Raw genomic sequence first — 22,579 nt, 5'->3', positions numbered from 1 at the left:
TTACTCTTTTGCTTAATGTGCCTTTTCAAACTAATTATAACTATCCCTTTAAAACAAGCTATAAATTTTTAAAAAATCATAATTTAGCACAGTGTATCCACCTAGCCAATAAAAAGGTTACATGATGGATTATTTCTAAAAGTTTCTCTTTTCTTTCCAAAACAAATTATCTCAGGACCAGCAAAGTCAGCTGGCAGATAACTCAAAAGTATGCCTTTATATAATGCATTATTAATGGAATTAAATTCCACAAGCCAAACAATGGCTACAAAAGAACATGATTTTCAGAAGCTAGATTAGGCATGGAGTTCACTCTAAGAATTTCATTAGTCAGGATAGTAAAGAGTTCCAGGATCAGAAGGGGTACTACTGAGTATCATTGCTGGGTGAACTGGCAACAACAGGGGAAGTGATAGACACCAAAGAATTATATGTGATTCTCAGAATCATTTACGGTACTTGAGCTTGAAAAAAAAGATACTGGACCAGGTGGGACTTGATTAAGAAGGGGCTTTCTCTTCTTAACTTCTCAGTGCTCCCTTGTCATATGTGCCAGTGATTTAATATTTCTCCGAGGTTAACATAATACCCAGAAAACTCATTATGCATGCCAACTGGGCACCAAGGACTAAATGCTTGACTTGCATAACTCCAAGTACTATATATATTGCCTGCTAGGCAGATATATAGACGTTACACAACTGCTAATGCCTAATAAGTGTTGACTACAGAGATGGAACTCTGGACTCACCTTTGGCACACAAAGCCACGCTGGGAAAGCTAATTCCCCCCTTCCCCTCCTCCCAATCAAAGTTGCCAAGGTTCTCACAACCTGTTTAGATCATGCTGAGCTTTGAGAATGGTTGTTCTAGACAGAAAAAGACCTTCAAATAAAGATGCAATGGACCTCTCTCTCTGAAATCTAACTTAACTGCTTGGATGTTTGATATCAAAATAGAGTTCTCTGCATGTACCAGTGAATGCTCTTGTCCATAAACATGACATTTGATCAAGAAGGAAGAAATAACAGTAAACTGAATAAATTGCTTAATAAACCACAATTGGCTGGGTTCTCACAACACCCTAAGTCAAAATTCTACACTCAAGCTTTCATGGAAATTAAACACAGGATGGTGTATGAAACCATAATGTGCTTTGTAGGTAGACAGCTAAGTGAGTAGTAGAGGAGGAAGTATCTCATAATTGGGAAAGACAGGCAAGAAAAAACTTGCCTTTGTTCAGCTCGTCATTATTTTAACAGAATAGCAATAATCCCCAGTAAGTAGCCCAGAAACTCTGCTTTAGCAGGCACAAAGATGAAGCTGCTGTTTTTTCTAGAAAGCCACATACCATGCAGTCTGTGTAAAATCAACATAGTGTGAAATGAAACAATGGATGACTTTAAAAAGTCACATTAATATACATACAAGCCAGAATTTTTCTGCTTTTGAGAACTATCTGACAACAGGTATTTAAACATTTGAATGTATTTTCATTCAAAACTTTATAATTACTTATTTCAACCCTATGGGCATTACCAATTTCTTAATTTCGAATGACATTTATGAAGCAAGCAGAATTAAACTGAAATTGCTTATGAAGAGCTAGGACTTTCAAAGTATTATGTACAGTTTGTCACATCTAACAGATTTGCAAATATAAAGCAAGACAATGATCTCCCCAAGGCTCACTAGACTTGTATACATTTTAATGAAGCATCTCATGCACTTGGATGACACAAAAATATTGCATTTACTTTTAAAAATCTAAAGCTCAAAAGTCCTAGCCCCCAAATCTTTTCAACTTTCAAGGCTTCCGTACCTGAGTCCAATCACTATTAATTTCCTTAAAATATCTGCTACTTCATATACTTCATTGCTATCATACTGCTGATAAAAATTATTTCACTAAATTGCCACTGAAGAGTGGGAGGAATGGAGGAGTTGCTTCCCCCCTAGAATTTCCTATTTCCAGATTCTAAGCAAGGTTTCTCTCTTTCCCAGCTGTATCTTTCCCTCAACCCCTCTCCATCTTATTTTCCTCTCTTCTTTTTAAAAAGCTTCTGCCAGAAAGAAAGAGGTGGATACGTCCTGCTCTCTCATTCCTAAGAACTGGACTGGTTCTGCCATTTTGGAAAAGCTCTGCTAGTTGTCTGGAAGTTAATCTGTTGAACCAAATAGGGTTTGTGGCATTTTGGATATGGCTCAAACCTGAAACAAGCCTGTTTAGCTCAGGAATCCAAACTACGTTTATTCCAGAGAATTCATTTCTAAAAACTGCCAGACCACCTCCTTCCTGTAAGGGCCAAAGTTATGTGGCCCATAGGAGGGATGGAACATTCCAGAGTCATTTCATTCCCAGGTGCACATAACTCAAGGGTGGAGAACATTTCCAACACAGCTTCCTATTTTCCCCACAACAACCCTGTGAGGTGAATTGGGCTCTCTCTGTGTGTGACTGGCCCAAAGTTACCCAGCCAGTTTTCATGCCTAAAGCGGGACTAGAACTCAGGCCTGGTTCTTTGCCACTAGCCCGTATCTTCATCACTAGACCAAACTGGCGCTAGTTGCCTTCCTTCCAACTGAAAACAGTACGAAATAGGGGAAAAACAATAATTTAAAGAGAGACAAAAGTTTGTGCAATACGAGTTGAAAGAAGCCACATAATTATATATTTTAATTACTCTTTTCATTATTAGCAAGTGAACTTATTGCCAAGTCCTTGAAGAAAGGCTGAAGAACAGACATTTAAAAAAAAGTTTTCCCCAAATTGGCACCTAGTAAGAAACTTAATGCTAAACATTAAACCAAGATTAATATTCACACTACAAGCTTAGCCAAAAAAAGCATAATGATGCAACACAATGACTTAATAAGTTATATGGCCTTTTGGTTTTGGCAACCATGATTTAATGCATAAACACAGCCAATGTGTGCAGTCTAAAATAACTATCTGGAGGGCACCAAGTTGTAAACACACAGATTGGCTTTTGTCTTTGGCAACAAGCAACTCCAGTTCATTTTCAGCTATAGCTTGCTTTTTTCCTAATTCCTCTTCAATTACCTTGGATAAAAGACAACAGAAGAATGCAAATTTTACCATTCAAGAGGGCTGATGACATTCACTGCTCTTCAGCTCTAAATTCCGGGTCTCTTTTTTTCCCCTTAGTGCTTCCACTCTCCTTGACAAAACCATCATCCCCGTAGCTAACCTAGTCTATTTGTTTTTGTCTTTATTAACCGAGGGGGGGGGGGTAATACAAAAACCTTCCCCTTTTCCAAAGGTGTTGGATTACAATAACGACTGGGAATAACGAGGCTAAAATTCTAATTACATGGAAAAAAACAGGGGAGGGGGACACCTCAATTCGCGTTATCGTTATCAACAAAGCGTACTCACAATACACTCGCGGACCCTCTCGTGGAATAACTGCTCCCGCGCAGACAGCAGGTCGTGATCCCCTAAATTCATCCTTTGGTCAGCATGGCTGAAAGTTTGCTGGGCTGGCAGAGGGGGAAGCAGGGGACGGGGCTCTCACAACCCCAGCGTAGCCACCACCACGAACCAAACACTCCTCCTCCTGTTCAGATTGTAGAATCTAGAACGTTGCAACACTCAACCCGCGTCACAATACAGGTCCACCCGGCCCGGAGGAAGCTCCGCGTTGCATCGTTAAAGGCACCGAAGCATCGCCTGACTCAACGAACCTCCGGTGTTGCAGTGATGAGCTTAATGACGATGGAAAGGAAAAGGTAGAGCTTATACTTCCCACATCCCCTCCGGAGGGAAAGAGCCGATTGGCTAGATAAGGACTTAACCTGCGGCTTTTCATTGGCTGTCTCGGGAAACCAAAGCTGAGTTCATAGGCTGAGCTGGACGTTCATTATTGTTTCCGCCCAGTGTTGTCCGCGGTGGAGTAGCATCCTCTAGTGGTTGGCCCCGCCTTCTTTTTACTGTACTGCAGGGTTTTAATTATTTTGGGAAGTTTCGGTTATATCAAGGAAGGTTATATCAAGGAAGGTTTACTTATACAGGTAGTCCTTGACTTACGGCCACAACTGAGGCCAACATTTACGTTGCTAAGCAAGACAGTTGTGAGTTTTGCCCCATTTTAAGACCTTTCTTGCCATAGTTTTTAATTAATTAAGTGTTCCCTTAATTAAATGGAACGCAGTGGCTCAGTGGCTAAGACGCCGAGCTTGTCGATGGATGAGAAAGTTGAAAAATAGGGACCATCTTTGGTGGGAAGGTAACAGCATTCCGTGCACTTTTGGTGTTTAGCCATGCCGGCTATATGACCACGGAGGCGTCTTTCGACAGTGCTGGCTCTTCAGCTTTGAAACGGAGATGAGCACTGCCCCCTAGAGTTGGGAACAACTAGCACATATGTGAGGGGAACCTTTACCTTTACCTTTAATTAATTATAGGAAAAAAGGATTCTTCCTTCCTCTTCCATATTTCTACTCTACCACAACTTACTTAAATGTTCCATTATAAGTGATAGAGCCACTCCATATTATTTCATGAAGTGAACTGTAGCTCACAAAAGCATATGCCTTTTAATAAAATTAGTTAGGCAGAAAAGGGGATACCAGTCTCCTTCTGATAAATTACAGATAAGGAGTTTTCTACTGCATAAAGATGGTGCTTTGTTGTGAAATAAAACCAACCTCCAAAATACCAGTTGTAAACTACTAAAATTTAACACCACTAAAATGGCAGAAATTTTTATTTATTAAATTTATATGCCATTCATCTTATTGTCAAATGATTCTGGTTGGCTTACAAACATAAAAACTAAGATGCAAAATATTAAAGTATTAAATATTAAATTTTGTTTTGTTATTTTTACCTTGTTGCTGCCATCAATAATAGTTCACCAAGGTAGATTTTCCTGCCACAATTAATAGTCAATAGAATTCCAAACCTTTCATCTCCTAGAGAAGCATCTACATATAAAAGTCGCCATCTAGAGGCCTTGCAAAGTTTAGAAACAGATTTCTTGCTGAGAAGTCAACGTGCTAATAAAAAAATCTGGGACATAAATACATAGACCTATTGGGCAAAAATTGGTTTTATAGCAGGTCTATCTTAAAGTTTTAAAAAACCAGCTTCTTTTAATTTCTCCAGAGAAATCTTTAGTATCATCAGTAGAATCATGCGATACCTCATTTTCCTGTTTCCCCCCCACATACTTTAGTTCAATCTCTTTATCAAAATATTGGGAGGAAGGTCCATGTTCAAGAACAATATAAAAATAGAATTTATGGATTAAACTTATTTGCAGTTGATATGATTATTTCAGATCCTACCAATTATATAATTCAATTATAAAGGTAAAGGTTCCCCTTGCCATATGTGCTAGTCATTCCCAACTCTAGGGGACAATGCTAATCTCCGTTTCAAAGCTGAAGAGCCAGCACTGTCCGAAGACATCTCCATGGTCATGTGGCCGGCATGACTAAATGGCAAAGGTGCACAGAACGCTGTTACCTTCCCACCAAAGTGGTGCCTATTTTTCTACTTGCATTTTTCATGCTTTCTAACTGCTAGGTTGGCAGAAGCTGGGATGAGTAATGGGAGCTCACTCTACTATGTGGCGCTAGGGATTTGAACTGCCAAACTGCCAACCTTTCTGATCGACAAGCTCAGTGTTTTAGCCACTGAGCCACGGCATCCCTTAATTTAATTATAATTATAATTTGAACTAAATACTTCTACATCAGCAAGCTGGCACCCTCTGTTTACTTAATCCACACCAAAGTGTTACTGCTTGTATAAAACGGAGTTCCATGTGAAATTGCTTTGAGCCCCTGGAGTGGAGATATGATATAGATCAGGGGTATCAAACTCGTCATCATGTGACATATTGTGACTTTTTCCCCTTCGCTAAAGCGGGGTGGGCATGACCAGCACATGATGCATCCAGCCCTGATATAGACCTAACAAATAAACAATCAGGAAAATACAGGTAGTCCTCAACTTACGACCACAATTGAGCCCCAAATTTATGTTGCTAAGTGAATAATTGAGTTTTGTGAGTTTTGCCCCATTTTACAACTTTCCTTGCCATATTTGTTAACTGAATCACTGCAGTTGTTAAATTAATAACAGGGTTGGTAAGTGAACCTGGCTTTCCCATTGACTTTGCTTGTCAGAAGGTCATAAAAGGGAATCACATGACCCCGGGACACTGCAACCATCATAAATGTGAGTCAGTTGTCAAGCAACCGAATGTAAATCGCCTGACTATGGGGATGCTGCAATGGTCATAAGTGTGAAAAATGGTCATCAATCCTTTTTTGCAGTGCCATTGTAACTTCAGACGGTCACTAAGTGAACTGTTGTTAAGTCAAGGACTACCTGTAAATAAATAAATATTAAAATAGTAATTTTAATAATTTATTATGTGAATCAGTGTTGATAAATTTCTACAAAACCAGGCTTAAGAAGCTACTATACTACTGGTATATATATTTATCTAGGTGGATTGAGATATTATTGAGCAATTATCACAAAAGATTGGCATCAGTTAAAGAAAATTATGATTGGAAGATTTAAAAAATATGTCATAGAAACAGTCTTCTTTTTATTATTATTTGGAAAGATATCCTAGATGTGTAAGTATCACTTCTTCCTAAAATTCTATTACTTTTCTATTCCTTGCTTTTACTCATGGCAAAATAGTTCCTTTTATTTAATTAATGTATAATTTTACTTAAAAATCAGGCCAGGCCAAATCCTATGCTATCAACAAAAGCATTTCAGTGTCTTACATATATTAAATCTAAAATACTGCTTTGATCCTTTAAAATGAAAAGTATTTCTATTGTCCAAAACTCAACATATGTTTGGAGCATTGTGCCGACCATGGTATGGGCACATTTCACGAGCAGTACTCCACACTGTTGTTTGCGTTGCGTACCTTTTTAACATTGATGGCAAATGCTTATATGGAAGAGCAAAGCAAAAGTAGCAGGACACGAAGATGATCCCATTGGACGGGTTTGCTGCATTTGGTCACATGCAATGGTGTTCATTAATCTAAAAAGCAGACCTTACGCTTGCAGGAAAACGCTAGGTCAGTGATGGGTAACCTTTTCGTTGTTGGGTGGCAAAAATGTGAGCATGTGTGTGCAATAGCACGTTTGTGTGCCAGCACCCATAATGAAAACTGCACCCCCACATCTGCATGCACGCACAACCCCCCCATGCTTCCCCCCCACGTGCACCACACTGCTCGCTTCCAAACTGAGCTTGATATTTCAAGGAATAGCCAAGGTGGCGCAGTGGTTAAATGCAGCACTGCAGGCTACTGCTAGATCAGCAGTTCAGCGGTTCAAATCTCACCGGCTCAGGGTTGACTCAGCCTTCCATCCTTCCGAGGTGGGTAAAATGAGGACCCAGATTGTTGGGGGCAATATGCTGACTCTCTGTAAACCGCTTAGAGAGGGCTGAAAGCCCTATGAAGCGGTATATAAGTCTACTGCTATTGCTATTGCTATATTTCGTCTGGGGGGCCGGGGGAGGCTGTTTTCGCCCTCCGCAGCCTGGGGAGGAGGGCAAAAAACGGGCCCAACAAGCCTACTGGAAGTTCGGAAATGATCCATTTCCGGCTTCCCTCGGAGGGCCTCCAGGGGGCCGAGGGAGGCCGTTTTCGCCCTCCCCAGGCTCCGAAGGTTTTCCTGAAACCTGGGGAGGGCAAAAACGGCCTCCCTCTGGCCTTCTGGAAGGCCGAAAATCAGCTGGCTGGAGCTGACAGCTCGCGTGCCAGCAGATACTGTATGGCTCCGCATGCCACCTGTGGCATAGGTTCGCCATCATGGCGCTAGGTTGAAGAAAATTAGACTTTAGATCAATTTGAACTGCACTATTCTACCTAAATATTTTAAAAATCAGATCTACAATTACAGCATTCGTATTTAAATATCTAATAAGGGTAATAATATTTAATTTAATATTTGAAAAAACTGAGGAAATTTATGAGGAAAATTCTTTCCTTTTCTCCCATTCTTTCACCTCAGATTTTAAACATGTTATAGATAAATATGATCTGTGTGCATAATGGGAAGACAACAGATTGAATAGCATTTAAGATTTGACTATTGATGGGAAAACTTTTTTCTTGCCCATAATGTGTAAAAGGATATTAAATGAAACGATGAGTTTCATTAGAAACTTAATGAGATCTTAAACCTAAAACATAACAATATTCATACTATTTAAAGTCAAAGGTTTTTCAACATTTTATGTAACAGATTCTCCTGAAACTCTTTTTAAAAGGTATGAGCAAAGGGTTTGGACTGTGTGCATTATGGTTAAAAAAACCCTTTCAAAACAATATTATGGAAAATCCTTCCAAGTTTTGGAATCAAACTTGGACTTCAAAATAGTCAATAGATGGTCATGCTACCATCTATTGACTAAAAGTCATACTACTTTTCCTCAGAATCTGCTAAGAGCTTTGATTTGTTTTTTTTCGTATTTTCTATTGGAAGTTCTAAGATGCTGCTGGGAAATCTGAATAGTCTGTAATCCCTTTCTCTACCCTGTTTCCCTGAAAATAAGACCTCCCTGGATAATAAGCCCAATTGGGCTTTGAGCGCATGCGCTAAAATAAGCCCTCCCCTGAAAATAAACCCTCCCCAAAAATATTGCAACACAGCAGCAGCCATGAGGTGACCACGCTCACCACCTCCTGCACCACAAAAATAATAAGACCTCCCTGAAAATAAGGCCAAGTGCTTATTTTTGGGGGGGGTGTCAAAAGAAAATAAGACCCTGTCTTATTTTTGGGAAAACATGGTAAAACAACTTAAAAGTTAAAAGCAGCTGTTTATTTCTCTTCCCCCACCCCCCTTTTTAAAATAAACTTTCATTCTGCCTCTTTTCTGGTGAGATTAATCATTCTCCTGACAAAGGAGGATGAGAATTGATTTCCCTAGGGACATGACATAAAGCTGCTGCTGAATCAGAAGATATCAAGTGTATGGGAACCCTATTTCTGGGATAGGATGCCAAGTACAATAAAGGCATTCCATTGGAACATAGGCAGCCACAGTGTAAATTACCAAACAGGTACACCAGAACAGGAAGCATAACTAGGGTACATACAGAGGCTTTCTGAGACAGGCAATTTGAGACCTCTAGAGCTTCATCCTACTATTGTTAAGTCAGCTTTGCTCCATTTCTTGCCACAGTTGTTAAGTGAACACTGTAGTTGATATGTTAGTAAGCCGGCTGTTAAGTGAATTTGGCTTTCCCATTGACTTTGCTTGTCAGATGTTTGCAAAAGGGGATCACATGACCATTGGGACACAGCAAGTCATAAATATGAATCAGTTGCTAAGCATCAGAATTTTGATCATGTGAACATGGGGGATGCTGTAAAGGTCGTAACTGTGAAAAATGGTCATAAATCATATTTTTCAGTGCAGTTGTAACTTTGAACGGTCACTAAATAAACTGTTGTAAGTCAGACTGCCTGTAGTTTATTAGGTCTTAGTGTAGCAAAATGAGATTGGGGTGCTGTTGTTTTTTTTTTTTTAAATCAGTGGTATTTAGAAGTGGAAAAGCGCAAGGCTGAAAAATTTTTAATTATGGTTTTATTGTTCATTTTCAGTGATATACATAAATTGCTCTCTAAAAAGCTTTCTTTCTGTAGAAATATTGCATTTTTTTAAAGCTGCATCTTGCTTTAACATTAAAAAGGCTTTTGAATTCTCAGAATTTTTCCTTAACGTGGGCTTCCCTCTTTCGATTATACTTTTTTCATTGTTTTATGTACTGCTTAAATAAAAAATCACTTCCCCAACTATTCATTTTTTAAGGTTTCAGCATTGGTGCCAATTAATTTTCTTTCTTAATTTGATGGCTCTTATGTAATGGGACTTGTAAAAAGGAATTATTGTGATATACAGCACAATATGTAAAGGCAAATAGAAATTTAGCTATATGATCATTTAGAAAAATCTTGAAACTTGATTTAGTTATCAAATTTCAGATTTTTTTCTTTATATATCCAGTATGCTTCCAAGCTACAAAATCTTTATGAGATTGCAATCCAATATATACTTAAAAGTAACATTCATAATATAAGACCGAAAAGTGTTATTTGGGATAGTATGAGGTTTTATAAAGCAGAAAAATGTTGTAATTCATTGGAATAGAGCTATATTTTAAGATTAGTAAGCATTTCAACACTCTTAATTTTCTACAAATCTTAAGCATTGGAGCATTTGTAGTAAATTAAAATTGCCACCATTCCCACTTTAAATGCCATTTTGGTTAGTTTGCTGTTTGAAGTGGAAAATACATGTCAGAATTGATGGGCTCTGTAGAGATTCCAGCAATCAAGATTATGGCTGACACCTGAGCAAAACACAGCCTCAGTTGGATATGTGGGATTACTAAAAATAGGCTTATAATTCAATTTGCTTGTTGGTGCTATGTATGTCAATTGCAGAGCATAGCATTTTCAGATAAATACGATTGTAAGTGTCATGCTAGATAATTTCAAATATTTTGCAGTCTTGGGCAGATATAAGCAAAATTGAAGACATGGCCAAGAAATCTCAAAAATTAGTTCAATAGGTCAGGCTTTATAAAAGCTAACTGGAAGTCAGTTCTGACCAATGAGTGAGTAAAACTAGTAAGTAAAATGCTTAGTTACAAAAGTAATGTATATCCCAATATCTTGAAATTTGTTCCCCCCTCCCTTATGTTGACAGATTGTAGACTTTATCCTCTTTAGCCATACAGTAGTGAAATAGTTGATGGAAGATTAATTGGCCAATTTCTTTCAATATAAGAAATTTAATCAGAGACTATGGACATGTATACCAGTTTAGAAGATAAAATCAAAAGAAATTATCTTAAGTTTTCTATATAAAATTTTTGCCTACTTATTTTACAAGTTAATAATGCCAAGAAACTTTGATTTATATAACTTTAAACTTCTATGGCTGATTTTGTGAATTAGTCAAGGTAGATAGTACACCAAAGTTAATAGCCTAAAATAGATTTTATATTTGTTGCAGAAAATCTTGAGACATTTGTTAAAAAATACATTGAATGCCACATACTCAAAATGTTTTATAGCATTTTATTTCACAGACATGATACGTTTAAGACATGGAAAACTGACATGATCACATGGCGGAATGGCAAGACATCCTAGTGTCTACTGCATTCCTTTGTAGTATCACTGCCCCAGGTAACTAGTAATCTAAGTGTGTTAAATGAAACATCATGGAGACGAGCAGCAGAGATGTGGCAAAGCAGGTCTAATATTCCTCTCCTTCCTCTTCACCCTCTCCTTCAACAGAATCCACACCCACTTCCTCATAATCCTTCTCCAGAGCAGCCATGTCCTCCCGAGCCTCTGAGAACTCCCCTTCTTCCATCCCTTCCCCAACGTACCAGTGGACAAAGGCACGCTTGGCATACATCAGGTCAAACTTATGGTCCAGGCGGGCCCAGGCCTCAGCAATGGCTGTGGTGTTGCTCAGCATGCAGACTGCACGCTGCACTTTGGCTAAATCACCTCCAGGAACCACGGTCGGGGGCTGGTAGTTGATACCAACCTTGAAACCAGTGGGACACCAGTCTACAAACTGGATGCTGCGTTTGGTCTTGATGGTGGCAATAGCAGCATTGACATCTTTGGGAACAACGTCACCACGGTACAACAGGCAGCAGGCCATGTATTTACCATGACGAGGGTCACATTTCACCATCTGATTAGCTGGCTCAAAGCATGCATTAGTGATCTCTGCTACAGAAAGCTGCTCATGGTAGGCTTTCTCAGCAGAGATGACTGGAGCATAGGTCGCCAGAGGGAAATGGATTCTAGGGTAGGGCACCAAGTTGGTCTGGAATTCTGTCAGATCTACATTCAGGGCACCATCAAATCGCAGGGAAGCTGTGATGGAGGATACGATCTGGCTGATAAGGCGGTTGAGGTTGGTGTAGGTGGGGCGCTCAATATCAAGGTTTCGTCGGCAAATGTCGTAGATGGCTTCGTTGTCTACCATGAAGGCACAGTCGGAGTGCTCCAGGGTGGTGTGGGTGGTCAGGATGGAGTTGTAGGGCTCAACGACAGCTGTGGATACTTGGGGAGCTGGGTAGATGGAGAACTCCAGCTTGGATTTCTTGCCATAGTCAACGGACAGGCGCTCCATCAGCAAGGATGTAAAGCCAGAGCCAGTGCCACCACCAAAGCTGTGGAAGACCAGAAAACCCTGGAGACCTGTGCACTGGTCGGCCTGTTGGGGAAAAAAACAAAGATTTCATGCAGTAATTTTCAGGATTTTTTTTATCTCTGAATACATCAAATCAACAGAACCATGTCAGTTTTAAGATTATTTTAAAGTATATAGTTATAAACAAGGCCTAATTAAGTAACTAGTGTTACTACTTCCAGTGCAAAATGTGATGCTTTCTAAGTTTTGAGCTTACAAAAATAATACTTCTGTAATTATTCTTTGTGGAATGATTTTTTAAAGTTACTGATGGTATTTCTGTCCTTACCTGCTTGCAATAACTATGCATTTTTCAGTTTCATAGATTTTATGGATCAGAGAAGACACATGTGCCCTGACGCAACTGCACCAATAATATATTTGCATGTAATGTGAGACCTCAATGTACATTTCTCACTTTGCATCAGTGTGGTTATTACATTTTGTCTCTCTACTTATGGTATTCTTGCCACCAAAAAATAAGCTTGTAAATTCCCAGTTTGCTGCCACTTTAATTATTCCAATTCATCAATATTCAACTCAGGAGGTAAGCACCAACAAAATGGTGCTATAAATAATAGCCCAATATTAAACCATACAAGAAACAGTTAATCATACTAGTAAAGAGACTAGATAATTAATCTAGGTAAAGTTGTAAAAGCAAATCCTAATATCAAACAGGGTTGTTTTGAACTTTGTTCGTATGTAATCAACTTCTATCAAATTCAACAAAAAAGATTATGGGTCTAGTAAAGGATAAAAAGGATTTCTACCAGTCCTGTCTGGTTCAGCAGGATGGGCGTGACATGGGTCCCATCAGCTAAGGTAGGCATGTCCAAAGTCTGGTTGGGGGGCCAATTGCGGCCCATTTTCAAATTTTGAGTGGCCTGCAGCCTCTTCTCCCCACTGAAGTTATTTGTTTAGTCTTTCATAAAATACTGCACTTCATTTGCATTTAATGTTAATGGTTCAAAGAATGTCATCCTGAATGGTCGGCCCCACACATTTTCACTTCACCAAATCTGGCCCGCCTTGCAAAAAGTTTGGACACCCCTGAGCTAAGTTTGCAGGACCCAGAAGGTGAGCTCTTTATTATAGCACCTGCCCTATCAGATGCTAACTACTCAAAAGTTCTTTTTCTTCTATCAAGATTATCCCAAATGTTCACTTATGCAAATATGTAAATTATTTACCAATTTGCGAATCCTGTCAAGGACCAAGTCAATGATCTCTTTGCCAATGGTGTAATGCCCCCTGGCATAGTTGTTAGCAGCATCTTCTTTGCCAGTGATCAGTTGCTCAGGGTGGAATAGCTGGCGGTATGTTCCAGTGCGCACTTCATCTATGGAGAGCAAAACAAAATTACTTTTCTATCAGAAGACACAATCTAATCACACAACCTAGAAGTTATATTTCGTGAGACTTTTTTCTTGTGAAATATTATTCCTTTGATCTCCTTTTGCTAGCCATATTCAAATACATGCTTAATTAGGTTATGTGCCAAATAAAGATTTAAATTAAATGGAGATGCTTTGCCCTCTATATAAGTGAATTAGGAAATTTATCAGAAATATAGCAAAGACAAACCCTTACTAATCTTTTCCTAGTGTATGGGAAAAGATGGACTCATAGTCAGCTGGGCATTTTGATATTTACACTCACCAATCACTGTTGGCTCCAAATCCACAAACACAGCCCTGGGGACGTGTTTGCCAGCTCCAGTCTCACTGAAGAAGGTGTTGAAGGAGTCATCTCCTCCCCCAATGGTCTTATCGCTGGGCATCTGCCCATCTGGCTGGATGCCATGTTCTAGGCAGTAGAGCTCCCAGCAGGCATTGCCAATCTGGACCCCGGCTTGGCCAACATGGATGGAGATGCACTCACGCTGTAGCAAGGAGAAACAGTAAAGCTGTATATTTCTCACTTAGGTAAGATGGGTGGTATAAAAATTTTATAAATTCATTCTACCTTCCTCAATCACAGCAGCCCATGCCTAGATTAAATATTGAGTTTTAAAATGGTCAGCGTAGACCTCCAGACTACATGCCAGTCAATTTCCAAGAAGAGATTATCAATCTTGGCTGAGGGCTTTCAGGACATCTGATTAGCCACTGCAGCAAACCAGATGTTAGACTTAATGAGCTTTTGGCATGTATTAAGAGGCTTATCCTTTATAGAACATAACCATGTATATACAGGTGAAACTCAAAAAATTAGAATATTGTGCAAAAGTTCATTTATTTCAGTAATGCAACTTAATAAGTGAAACTAATGTATGAGATAGACTCATTACATGCAAAGCAAGATAGTTCAAGCTGTGATTTGTCATAATTGTGTTGATTATGGTTTACAGCTCATGAAAACCCCAAATCCACCATCTCAGAAAATTAGATTATTACATGCAATCAATAAAACAAGGATTGTACATAGAACAATATCGGATCTCTGAAAAGTATAAGCATGCATATGTACTCAGTACTTGCTTTGGGCCCCCTTTGCAGCAATTACTGCCTCAATGCAGTGTGGCATGGAAGCTATCAGCCTGTGGCACTGCTGAGGTGTTACGGAAGACCAGGATGCTTCAATAGCACCTTCAACTCTTCTGCATTGTTCAGTCTCATGTCTCTCATCTTTCTCTTGGCAAAGCCCCATAGATTCTCTATGGGGTTCAGGTCAGGCGAGTTTGCTGGCCAATCAAGCACAGTAATCCCACGGTCACTGAACCAGGTTTTGGTGCTTTTGACAATGTGGGCAGGTGCCAAGTCCTGCTGGAAAATGAAGTAAGCATCCACATAAAGCTCGTCTATGGAAGGAAGCATGAAGTGCTCCAAAATCTCCTGGTAGACAGCTGCATTGACCCTGGACTTAATGAAGCACAATGGACCAATACCAGCAGTTGACATAGCTCCCCAAATCAACAGACTGTGGAAACTTCACACTGGACTTCAAGCATTTTGCAGTGTGTGCCTCTCCATTCTTCCTCCATACTCTGGGTCCTTGGTTTCCAAATGAGATGCAAAAATTGCTCTCATCAGAAAAGAGGACTTTGGACCACTGAGCAACAGACCAGGTCTGGGTTTTTTTTTTTAGCCCAGGTAAGAAGACCCTTCTGACGTTTGTTGTTCAGGAGCAGCTTGACAAGAGGAATACAACATTTGAAGCCCGTGTCCAGGATCCATCTGTGTGTGGTAGCTCTTTTACTGACTCCAGCCTCGGTCTACTCCTTGTGAAAGTCCCCAGCACTTTTGAATGGCCTTTTCCTGACAATCCTCTCCAGGCTGCAGTCATCCCTGCTGCTTGTGCACCTTTTTTTTCCACACTTTTCCCTTCCACATAACTTTCTATTAATGTACTTTGATACAGCACTTTGGGAACATCCAACTTCTTTTGCAATTACCGTTTGAGGCTTTCCCTGCACATGGAGGGTGTCAAAGATGGTTTTCTGCACAACTGTCAGGTCAGCAGTCTTTCTCATGATTGTGATTCCTACTGAACCAGACTGAGAGACCATTTAAAGGTTCAGGAACCCTTTGCAGGTGTTATGGCTTAATTAGCTGATTAGAGTGAGATACCTTGAGCCCGAATATTGCACCTTTTCACAATATTCTAATTTTCTGAGATTGTGGATTTGGGGTTTTCATGACTGTAAGCCATAATCACCACAATTATGACAAATCATGGCTTGAACTATATTGCTTTGCATGTAATGAGTCTATCTCATATATTAGTTTCACCTTTTAAGTTGCATTACTGGAATAAATGAACTTTTGCACATATTTTAATTTTTTGAGTTTTACCTCTATTGAAAAGGAAATTGTTATAAACAGATATTGCATGTGAAAATCTAATGTGAAGAAGCATTTTGTGGAAGCTCTCACAAAAAATTTAAGACCAGCTATGGTACTAAAAAAAAAATCAAAAATTAAGGATAAAGAACAGATTATTTTTCTTGGAAAAGTCAAGATCTTTTGATTCTTAAATATTGCCTACCTGTTATTGAGCCTCTTCTATTTACTTATTAAATTTTTATTTTATTAAATTTATATGCTGCCCAATTGCAGTTGAAGGCAATTCTGGGCAGCTTACAAAAATAACTTAGCCTTCATTATGGTGACAAAAAAAATCACTGCCAACTTAATTCTGCATTATCCTATCTTTGTTTTTGTTTCATGTCTGGCATGCCATGTTTGAAGTTAAAAAACAAAAAAATACCAATGACAAGCCAAGGACCATGACACAAGACTAAGTCAGGTTGTTCCAAGGAAGTCATAAATGAAGGCCTTCAGCATTCAAACTTCTTTGAATAAAACTGATCAATATATTAGACTAGACAGATATTATTAATATGTAACAGAGGACATTTTTATGTTCCAGTTTAGAATCCCACTAAAACTGTTATTTCAATTTACAACATTAAAAAATGCATTCTAAATTTTTATTTCCAAGTATGATAAAATTTAATATCTAAGAGTTAGTCAGATAGGAATTCTGTAGTCTCTAAAAACGTCATGAATGAGCTACTCCCTGCTGCCACTCCCTGCACCAGCAGTCACATTTCTTGCAAGCCAGAAAGCGAAAAGGATGCAGTCAGCCTCCCACATCTATAAAGAGGAAACAGGCCAAGCAGATTTTTCCCCTAGCATTGATTTCCTCTGTGGAACATCTGCTTACAGCCTGTTTCTTGATTTATCTAAGGCCTTGCTTTAAATTCCTGGCACATGTCCGTCTTCCTGCACTCCCTTCACCAGTGTGTTCATTACACAGACCCAGCTCAACCTGTTGAGCACCACCTGTTGTAACACATTCCTTTAAGACCTTGTTAAGAATCTTACACTCAACAGATGGCACAAAGATGTCTGGCAATTAAGCCTTTTAAATGACAGGAGACTGCCTTTAAAGAGGCAGATAAGCTGTTCAAATCTGACAACTATACTAAATTCTTCTTATGGCCACTAATAGTTGTTTCAGCCATGTATTTTAAGCATGCACATTTCATTGATGTTTAATACTGACTTCTGTGTGCACTTTTCTACAGCACTATGAAAACATGATTTTTGTGTTAGATCTGATATAATTTGCATTTGTATGAAATAATTATAGTTTGTAATTAGTGCACCTCTGCAAATGCATATACATATGTTCAATTTGGAGACAATATGCAAAGAAAACTTGTACATTTAAATTCCAAAGGATAATCAATTACAAAATGCAGGGAAAATTTTAAGAGGGATGACGTCTGGATCCTGAAGATTTGAAAACAGACGGCTTAACCATATGTACTTTACAATACATCAGAGCAGAAATGGATTACAGGGAACTTTAAACTACAAATTAGCCAACCATAGCTAGTTAGCTTATCAGTCAATGATTGGTTTTTTACAGGGATACACATTCCAAGAGTAAAAATCCAGGCTGCATAACCATTAGATTTTTTTCTATCATCTAGTGATTATCTTGATTTTTGTATTCCAGATTTCTGGTTTATGATTCAATATGACCTATCAATTTAAAAAGTGGGCTGAATAAATCCCAGTTAAACAAACAGCATAAATACATATACAATATGAATATAACCTCAAAACAGGGTTGTAGTTGTTGATCAATTTAAGTATCAGTGGATTACTGCTACTGTATCAGCTTTCCCACTGCACTGCAGAGCTGCTCAATGCAGCCACTCCCCTCTGCAGGGAGAATCTATTTAGGCTGCCCAAGGGGCTTAGTAGGACCTAATGGGTTTGAGCAGAAAAAAATGGGCTTATTCCTGAGGTTTTGTTCAATTGGGGTCTGAGTCACTATCTGGGATAGAGGAGAGTGATAACCTTAGACCAGACCATGCCCATGTGAGCTTTCATTGTTTCAAGATCTCAGAATATTTCCTGGTTCTCAAGAGATAAAGCAAATTACCTAGAGTACCTCTGGGGAAAATGAAGAGCAAATGTGATCAAGAAGAGCCATTATTGATTACTGGGTAGTAAAATGTTGTATCTTCCCTCTTTATTGTGTCTGCAGATAGACAGCCAGCAGTTCTACTCAAGTAACCCAGTCCCTCCTAGGTAGGATTTGGTTTGGAGTACATCTGCAGAACTGTTGTATAGACTATTTGAGGGATCTGTGAGACAAAATTGCTTGAACCTGATCTGAAATGTACTTTGGAGATGATTGAGGTAGTCTAGAGTTATCTGAGAAAAGTTGAGTCTGTTGGTCATGGGAAAATAAGCACTCTTCATATATGTGTCCCTCCTAAGTGGCTAGAGGTCTATTGGAAGATGCGCGTTGCATGAAATATGTCCTTAAGAAATAGTATGGTTCTGGTACTTCATAAGAGATGGTGTGTCTATCCCCCCTTCCCCTTTTTGGGAAAGGTGGTCAGGTTTGCAGCTCCATAAGGTCCTGTGGAAAGAATGGATTATCTAGACCAGTGTTTTTCAACCACTGTGCCGCGGCACACTAGTGTGCCGTGACATAGTGTAAGGTGTGCCGTGGAAAATTACTTTATATATAGTCAATATAGGCACAGAGTTAAATTTTTTTAACATTTTCTAATGGTGGTGTGCCTCGTGATTTTTTTCATGAAAAAAGTGTGCCTTTGCACAAAAAGGTTGAAAAACACTGATCTAGACCCTAGTAAACTTTCAGATTGGAATACAGCACTGAGATGACATTAATGTCAGTTGCAGATGATCTGTGACATTATCTGCGAGTAGTGTATCCACCCTGGTTCTCGGCACAAATTGGGGGGGGGGGAGAGGTTAGGAGAAGGTACCATGTTACAGTGGTTTCCTCTTTCATCCTAGGTCAGTTCCAGACAGTATCTGGAGGAATATTAAATACAGTATTAAGCAGGCCAATTATGTGATGCCTTCAAAGTCTGGAGATTAAGGGCTTTGGAACCAGCTAGACTTGTGGATGTTCTATTTTTAACTCCCAAAGGGATAGCATTCCCCAAGACAGAACTGGGTGCAATTTGAGAATCCTCCTATACTCATGGTTCCTGTCTTAAGAGCAAGTGCCAGTTATGACAAAAAGGTTCTTCGAATAGTCTCACCTTACATGCCAATTGCACCTGTGTTTGGGTGTTTTTTTTTTGTTCTTTTTTTGCAGAGAGATTCTAATGATCCATGCTTGGTCACCTCTCACTTGAGGTATTTTACACAGGGCCGCACTTTAACGAACCACTGAGCCAGAATGCAGCAGCACAAATTATGATGGGTCCATTCCATACCACCATTTCAAACTTGAAGTGCCTTTATTTCTGTCACTCATAAAGCCCTTCATGCCACATTTGAGGGACTGCTTCATATCCCTTCCATTAAACTGTGAGGCCCAGGCACCAGCCCTGCTAAAGATTCAGATGACTGCTTCCCCCAACCCTGCCTTAGCCTCCTGTGAAGCTTCTAGAACTTTTTGTCTCCCACTGAATTAGGAGGTTGGATAGGCTTCCCGTTTGGAAAACCGACTCATGATCAGAGTCGCATTTGGCGAGTCCAGCAGTTCCAAGTCATTGAAAGCGCTCACGCAGCTCCAGCGCCCATCTCCAGGATACGCGCATGCGCACGCGACTCTTTCACCTCGAGGCACATCGGTCTCCCGCGCGGGAAAATTTAACGGCCGTGGCGGGAGGGGCCGAGGGGAAACCGCCGCTTTCTGCCGTGAAGGGAAGCGACCATCTCCCTTCGAGTGAAACATTTCGCAGCTGGCCGGGCTTACGACAGCCCAGAGCGAAGTGGTGGTCTAGTTATTAGGGCTAAGACTGGTTAGGACGGGATTCAAATCAATCCTTTAAAAAACCTGAGGGCTTTTTCGCGCTCTCTTCAGCACAGGCGGCACGTATGAACTAAGTAGTCCATTTCAGGACTTGCAGCGAGAAACAATGAATCACTTTATACGAGTATCGTGACTAACGGGACGCTAGGTGGATGGCTAAAGGCGGCCAGCTTTTCTACGACCTTCCCCCCCCCTCCACCTCTCGGTCGTTTCTTTCAGGGGGGGGGAGCCTCCCGCCCATTTTCCAAGACAGCGTAATCCAATTCGCGTCCTCCAGATGCCTGGCCCTACTGTACCTTTAAAAAAAACACAGCTAGTTGCTCATCCGGAGGGCCCTGGAGCTGGGAAGGCTGTTCCAGAACATTCCCCGCGTACCCCACCCCCAACCCCCGCAGTCCTCGGAATGCGACTGATCCACGTTCCCGCCCTTCGATTTCAAGCCGTGGCCAGCGCAAGGAGTAACGCCTCTCCGCCCGTTTCCCTGGGTGCCTTTTCCAAGGCTCGCCCACCAAGCCCACGTCACCTCTCCGTTCTGCTCGGGACAGCCGAGCCAGAATCCCTTTCTAGGAATTAACCATCTATGGTCTTCCCTCCCTCTTCTCTCTCCTTTTATCTTAAGGTTTTGCAGCATCTATCCATCTGGAGGGCGCGTGACTGGGAAAAGCTAATAAGTGCATCTCCCTCCCCTAGTGATTTTTTTTCTCTTTCTGAGAATTCCCGCCCAGCCTTCGGGTTCTTTTCGCCTCCTCCCCCGCAACCCCTCCCCGAGGTTCTCTTGGATCATCATCTAATCGTTCCCGACCCATCTCTCCCCTCTCCTCCTCCTCCACTCACCATGATGCTGACGAAGGAATGGCAAGAAACAGGAGAAGGGGGAATTAAATGGAAGCCTCGGATGTTACTTCTCCCGACAAGCTAAGAGTCGATGTAAGTAACAGAATGGAAGAGGAAGGGGCCGCCCCGCTGCTTTTATATCACATCTCACTCTCAGGGTTGGATGGGAAAGCTGGCCTTACATGTATTTAGTATAATGAACGGATTACGCGGTTGCCATTGGGCCAACCTCTACGTCCATCTGTGAGCTCATAATTAGTGATTGGCTGAGACCAATGACCCTCCTTTTGCTATGGGAAACAGGAGATTTTTGGTGGGTAGAAGAGAAAAAAAATCGCACAGTTGAGGCGGCGAAGTAATCCGCGTTCTTCCTCTTTAACCTAGGAAACAGCCCAGCAAAGTCTTCAGCGAAAGATTTTTATGTAACGCTCAAGTTTATGTGCACTGAAAAACCTTGCAGGAACGAGCTAGAGTAGTTCAAGGATGAGTTATGAACATTTTATTATTTTCTTTTTTTTTTTAAAGTATTAAAAATATATTGCTGCCCATTTTTAACCAACTCTGGCGAGGAATCTAGAGAGATGAATCATTTGTTCCTTCGTAGTGGCAATTCTAACGTAGTAAATCAAGGAAGATACACCTATTTTTTTCGGGTAGAGGCAAAATCTAAGACATCACTTGTACAGGAAGAACCGCAGAGAAATAAACTAGGCGAGGAATCCCCAAGGAGATAATCGCTACAAATGGGTCCTTAAGTCTCCATTTAAATCTGCCTGCCGTAAAGGAAAAAAAATAAATTTCTTGACATTTAAAGTAGGGATACATTTATTCATACAACTGTTTGATTCTAATTTAAAGCGGGGGGGGGATTGTAGTTTGCAATCCTCCCTACACCTCAATTTACTCAATTACAATACCTTTTCAGCGCAAGTCTGATATACTTTTAAAATAGCAAATTATGCAACGTTGCCTGCAGTATTCAAACATTTGTAATGCTCCAAGTCTTGCTGGAATTGGGCGGGGGGGGGAGACAAATGGTCGACAGCTGCAAAGACTTCTGCATAACCGACGTGGTTTTTTTTAACTGAGGTTCAATTTAAGTTCATTCCGCGTTTCCTTCCGACGTCGGAATCGAGGGAGTTTTGAAAGGATGGGCAATGGAAGAAAAGAAATAAAGAAACAACTGCGGCTTGTATTAGTTAGCTTGTTGCTCACTGAACATGTAGCGTGATCGGGCGCTGAACCCAACGGCTCAGAAAAATACATTTTATCCTACTTTAAAGACCAAAGAAACCTGCGTGCTCACGTGGGCAAGGATTAAACAGGATCAAAAGATGGAGAACATTAGGAATGTTCCGGAAGCCATAAATAACAGCTGCAGAGCGGGGGCGAAGTGAGACCAAGCAGTGAGACCGCAGTTTTATCCTGCAGAGAAAAACTGCGGCACCGATGACGACCAGAGGCTGCGTTTTTGCGGCTGCAATCTGCAAGCCTCCCGACAGAGGCATCTAAACTCCACGTCCTTGTCGCAGAGTAGGAAAAAAAAGAGAGACGAAAAAGATGCTGAATAATGAACAAAGCGTTCTCAGTTGCGCCAGGTAAGAGAAGAATCGGGCTGAGACTGAAGAGAGAGAAAAGAGCCAGTCCTTTTTCCCGACATTGCTATTCTATTCTGTATAAAGTTAGAATTACATCGCTGAAGAATTCGGAGTCAGGAAGAAGAGCGACGAGGAGACCTT

The 22,579-nt window shown here is 40.4% G+C and overlaps 2 protein-coding genes across 2 annotated transcripts in view; both read right to left on the bottom strand.

Annotated features, from left to right (window-relative positions):
- The window catches only part of LMBR1L (limb development membrane protein 1 like), a 37,498-nt gene extending 33,717 nt beyond the window's left edge, over window positions 1–3,781 (bottom strand). The window contains exon 1 of the mRNA XM_032210038.1: window positions 3,400–3,781. Within this exon, the coding sequence (XP_032065929.1) occupies window positions 3,400–3,471 (72 nt within the window). The 5' untranslated portion in view covers window positions 3,472–3,781. The remainder of the gene's footprint in view (window positions 1–3,399) is intronic.
- A 7,307-nt stretch (window positions 3,782–11,088) lies between these two features.
- Window positions 11,089–20,982, bottom strand: LOC116503212 (tubulin alpha-1B chain). Its single transcript, XM_032209467.1, has 4 exons — window positions 20,841–20,982; window positions 13,905–14,127; window positions 13,436–13,584; window positions 11,089–12,266 (listed from the first exon to the last, which is right to left on the bottom strand). The coding sequence occupies exons 1-4, from the start codon at window positions 20,841–20,843 to the stop codon at window positions 11,286–11,288; spliced, it is 1,356 nt and encodes a 451-aa protein (XP_032065358.1). The 5' UTR covers window positions 20,844–20,982; the 3' UTR covers window positions 11,089–11,285.
- Between the last annotated feature and the right edge of the window lie 1,597 nt (window positions 20,983–22,579).

Source organism: Thamnophis elegans, chromosome 2 (assembly GCF_009769535.1).
Source record: "Thamnophis elegans isolate rThaEle1 chromosome 2, rThaEle1.pri, whole genome shotgun sequence".
Classification (NCBI taxonomy): domain Eukaryota; kingdom Metazoa; phylum Chordata; class Lepidosauria; order Squamata; family Colubridae; genus Thamnophis; species Thamnophis elegans.
Note: the sequence above shows the minus strand (reverse complement) of the source record. Positions and strands in the feature narration are given on the sequence as shown.

Excerpts from the sequence above, each read along its gene's own strand:
- LOC116503212 (XM_032209467.1), bottom strand. Across the intron at positions 13,585-13,904 it reads TTTGGAGCCAACAGTGATTG|ATGAAGTGCGCACTGGAACA; the intron begins GTGAGTGTAAAT and ends TGCTCTCCATAG. Across the intron at positions 12,267-13,435 it reads TTGACAGGATTCGCAAATTG|GCCGACCAGTGCACAGGTCT; the intron begins GTAAATAATTTA and ends TTTCCCCAACAG.